The 4,805-nt window shown below is 37.2% G+C and overlaps 1 protein-coding gene across 1 annotated transcript in view; it reads left to right on the forward strand.

Moving 5' to 3' along the window:
• NT5DC1 (5'-nucleotidase domain containing 1) overlaps window positions 1-4,805 on the forward strand; it is a 155,535-nt gene that overhangs the window by 13,741 nt on the left and 136,989 nt on the right. Inside the window, exon 8 of the mRNA XM_035900694.1 lies at window positions 1,124-1,205. Coding sequence (XP_035756587.1) covers window positions 1,124-1,205 — 82 coding nt within the window. The remainder of the gene's footprint in view (window positions 1-1,123; window positions 1,206-4,805) is intronic.

Below are 4,805 nucleotides of genomic sequence, written 5' to 3' on the forward strand. Positions count from 1 at the left end.
AAGTGGGCCTTCCCCCCCCCCCCCCCCCCCAGTTTCTGAATGTTTCCCCTTGTAGAAAATGCTTTATGCTTACAAAATGGGTCATTATTTGGGTATCAGTGCAGTGGCCAGGACATAGAGAGCAATGCCAGGAAATCCGTTAACAGTTACATTGAAATTTATCCTAGTGTGGGTGTGGAAAGCGTGTAACAACACTACACAATAACTTGCATGGTGTACAAACTCAAAGAGGCTATAGCTGCTGCCCAGTACCTTGCAACTCTTGGGCACCTCTTACAGGCTCCATAGCTAATCCTCTGCTCTGTGGTACTGGCTGGCTGCATAATTGCATCTGTGTTTAATTCAGCGCTTCTAAAATTTGTGGAATTGGAGAGTGCTGTGGGACTCAGCTGGTTGAGAAGCTTTTCCTATAGCTTGGTGAGATGCTGAAAGGGTGGTTGAGGTCAGCTGGAGCTCTTCTGTGCCCGGGCGACTTTCTAGGAATGGCAAGAGACCGTTCGCAAGTGCAGATCACCTTCCCCTCTCCTTCTGCCAGGGCTGGGGTTTGGCAGCCTTCAGAGTACAGCGTAACGCAGTGCTGCTCGGGCTGGCTTCTGGATGAGTATTTCATACATTGTTTGGGGTGGAGTTGTTGGCAGAAGGGCTTTACCTCTAAATTACAGCAAAGGGGTTTGCCGTTTTGGAGGGTGGAAGGTGATGTGAGTACCAGGCTGTAGATAATGTCAACCTACTAATTAAGTACAGTATTTGCAGTTCTAGGCACTTCTTTTTCCGAAATGTCAGTGGGATGGCTCATTCAGTAAGTTGCTGTTCTGTCTAATGCCCCCTTCTGCTGTAATATTTTAGAGTTCATCATAAATATGAATCCTTTCTCCTTTCCCCTTCTTCCCCCTACCCCACCGTATCCTTCTGAAGTAGGGAGATAACTTGTCTGCAGTTACCCAAAGTCCACGGTCAAGCTGGGTACTGAGTCCTGATCTCCTGAATCCTCCTGTCTAAGACTGTTTTACTCCATTTTCAAAGTACTTCTGTTTCTTAATGACATTCCTGTCACTGTCTCAATGTGAAAGCTTGAAATAGCTGATACTTGGTGTAATGACTAGGTTCCTTTTGACACTTACAGCATGATGGTCAGAAAAAATATGACTTCTGGAAGGACATGGTGGCTGCTATCCAGCACAATTATAAAATATCAGCTTTTAAAGGTAAGTGGTTTCACTGAAAACTTACTATACTAGCTGAAAATATCACATGTGCTTGCCAGAACAAATATATATGCAAGCACACTGCAGGTTGCTCAACACAGCTTTTACTTTTTAAGGTTACGAATAGTTGTATGGTAGACACATGTTTATCCTGAGATAGAACATCTTTATCATTACTATTTCTACTTAATTTAGCTGGAACTGTTTTGCTATTTTTAACAACACTTGTGATGTGCTGCTTCACTGAATTTAGAAGAAAAATGGTTTCTTCCTATGATTGGTATGGTAATGTCGACATCGTTGAACTGCGTTTTGATTCTGTTCCTTGTGGTGTTGTATTCCTAAATAAAACCAGAAATGCATTGGGGAAAAAAAAACTATAGTAGTAACTAATATTTGATCATTTTCTTTAGGACTCTAGTTTTGGTTAGAATTCCTCATGTAGTATTGACACAGTGGTAAGGAGTTTGTTTTCCTATTTTTTTAAACCTTTTTAAAATTCTGTTATTTTATTATAAATTTACTAAAATTGCGGAGGAATTTTTTTTTTTAATAATAGCCTTCCTTCACCCAAAGCCAATCTTCTAATACTGTAATATAAATTAGAACTGGAAAACATCTTGGATAGCCTTCCGCTAGAAATGCTTTTCTTCCTTCACAGACCTAAATTCTGAGTTTCTGTTTCTAATTCTAGGCATATAGAATAATAAGTTGAGAGTAAAGGTTAATCATCTTGCATGTGCGCACAACCAATTGAAATTATTTTTGGCTGTTTTTTTTTTTTAAGAGTATATGCAGATCAGTTCAGAATTCTGTGTAATTTTGCTGATATTATTTTCTGATAGAATTAATTCTGTCAATGCAATGTTCATTAGGCACAGGTGTAGTTTGTTCTTAAGACTTACCTTTTATTCACCAGAGCTGTACTACTTTCCCTATTCCTTTCAAACAAAATTGTCTCAGAGAGGTTCCAAACAACAATAGAAGGTGATGTCAGGTTGTGTATTGTAAAAGACATCAAGATATTCCTAAAACGTTTTTGTTTGTTGTTGCTACTGTGTTTTCATTGGAGCTTAGAGCATGACTGGTAGTTAAAAATTCCTCTAGGAACTCATTCATAAATGAAATAAACGTATCCTTTGTTTTTTGCTGATATGAAACCAGTCCTAATCAGCTGTAACTATATTTTTAGCATTTTTCTTAATTCTTTTTTCAATCATGAAAGCTTTTTTTTTTTTTTAAAGGTGTAGAATGTGTGGTGTTTGGCAAAAAATATTTTTTTTAAAGTGTACTTTGGAAATTAATTAGATCAAACAGACATTAAAATTTGATCTTTGAATCAGAAATAATAGCTTTGTTTTATTACTTTTGAGTGTCTGCTTGTGTGTACATGTGTACATTTATGCATATATCTACCTATCTGGTACCTATTTGCGTACATAAGCATGGAATCTGCATACAAACAAATGTGTGATATGACTTAATCTTTTCTAACTGCTATCAGAATTGGTACTTAAGTTAATACACCCAAATCTCTGTTATAAAAGTCACGAGGCACATGCACAACAGCATTAAAAACATAAGAAAATGTTGTAACTGATAAGCATGAGTTATTTTGGATAAAGCTCTGTAAAAATCAGAAGTAAAGCAATGCAGATTGTACACACTACTTAAATGCCTTAATATATGAAAGTACTCTGCTCTGTCATGCATCACTTTGAAAGGCTTCATGGTGGTTTTATTTTCCTTTTAACAATGTGCTCCGGTGGATAAAGCACTGAACAGGGAGTCAGAAGAACCAGAGAATTTCTTCCTGTATCACTTACCTGTGGTATTCCCATGGAGTATCTTGTTTTGCTTCAGGTCCCTCTGTGAGATGAGAATAGCAATACTAATCTTCTGTCATGAGTTTGTGCCAAAGTGTGGGGTTTTTTTGGTTTGGTTTTTTTTTCCTAGCTGCAAGCTTAACATAACTTCCTGAGGAAAATCCTAAACCTGGCTTTAGCCCAATGTCTACATACCAGGAAGCCCCACCGTCTTTCTTAGTCCAGAGCCAGGCCTGAAAACCACAGCCTCTTGACTTAACTCCATGCCCCTGATACCTTGTAGAGGGTTTAACCCTTCAGAGAAAAGTTGTGCACATTAACAGTTAGTCAAGGGAAAATTTCTAAAGCAAACTTATTAAGTGGTCAGTTGAGAAGACGCAAAGTTCCCAAGTCGAAATGCTGTCTTGGTAATGCCATTGTCAGTGACAGAGCAGAACGACTGACCATTTTATTTTTTTAAATCCTTAAGTGTTTGCAAGTCACTTTGGCTTGTTGTCAGTATGCCCTTGTTTCTCTATGTCCCTTCTCTTTTTCACATGATTTCTTTGATCATAATCAGGTGTCTGGTGGATTTTGCTTTTCATTGTCTTAGCTATGGTAATTGCCTTAGATAATAGCCCTATGATATTTTTTTTGGATGGCTTTTACAGATAGGCATGATTGTCTTGACTCAGCTCAATGAACGGTATTAACCCACTCTTCTACTTGTAAAGAAGTGAAGAACAGGCTCGTACAGGCATAGTAAGAGGATTCCAAAATGGTCTTGTGGTATTTACATCTTCCTTTCTGAAGAATAACTCAAAAAAAAATGGGGGGAAATCTATTAAACGATACTATCAGAAAAGCGTGATGTCAGGTGGTTACGGACACAGATATTTGTATTTTCAAAATGGTTATTTCTTATCTAATAATACCTGCAAGAATGCCCTCTGCAATTGATATCCAAGTTGAGCATTAAATTACTTGAGTAATCCTTTTTGTAAATCTTTAACTGGAATATTTTGCAGTTTTAAGGTGATTAACATTATTTTCTATGTGTTTCACTTGGTTTACAGTCTACATAAATTAGTCGAGCAATTTTAAAAGAAATGGCATGTGGCAATATATTTAACACTGTATAAATCTGTGGACAAAGGTCCACAACACATTATGAAAATGAAGTTTGATTTTTAGAGGAGTAATGAGGACTTGAAGTACTGTTTAATTATTTCCACATGAACAATTTCAGGTTTGGTGATTTTTAGACAGAAAAATCAATATTTTTTGTAGGAGGAAGTTGCCTGATACAACTTCTTAAAGCAGAATTTTGTAAAATGTCTTCTCTTTAAAGGCTGCTTTCTCTCTGTCTTCAATTACTGTGTTTTCCTATCATTTCCCTGACGCTTCTGGAAACTGTAGCATCTGTGGTTATATAGTGAAAATGATACATCCGTAATATTTTCAATCAGTTCATAAGATTGTATTTCATTTTGGAAGTAAAAAGAACATGGCTAATACGGCAGCAGAGACTTCATAAATTGCCCATTAAAAGGCTTGATGGGATCTGCTCTCAGGTTTCAAAGGATGCATCTGAGAAATTTGTCAGTGACCATCTTTTACACAAAGGAAATGTATCAGAGAAAGAAAGTGCTAGACTTGAAACCTGCTTTTTAGTAACTTGCTTGTGTCTTTTAATGTGATCGATCGGTATTCTGACGTAGCATGCTGATGTATGGGAAGTGTTACTTTGGGGAGGAAAACTTTGGATCTTTCTGACCTTCTCCATTCTCCTTCC

This window comes from Egretta garzetta, unplaced genomic scaffold (genome assembly GCF_000687185.1).
Source record: "Egretta garzetta isolate BGI_Z169 unplaced genomic scaffold, ASM68718v1 scaffold18, whole genome shotgun sequence".
Taxonomy (NCBI): Eukaryota; Metazoa; Chordata; class Aves; order Pelecaniformes; family Ardeidae; genus Egretta; species Egretta garzetta.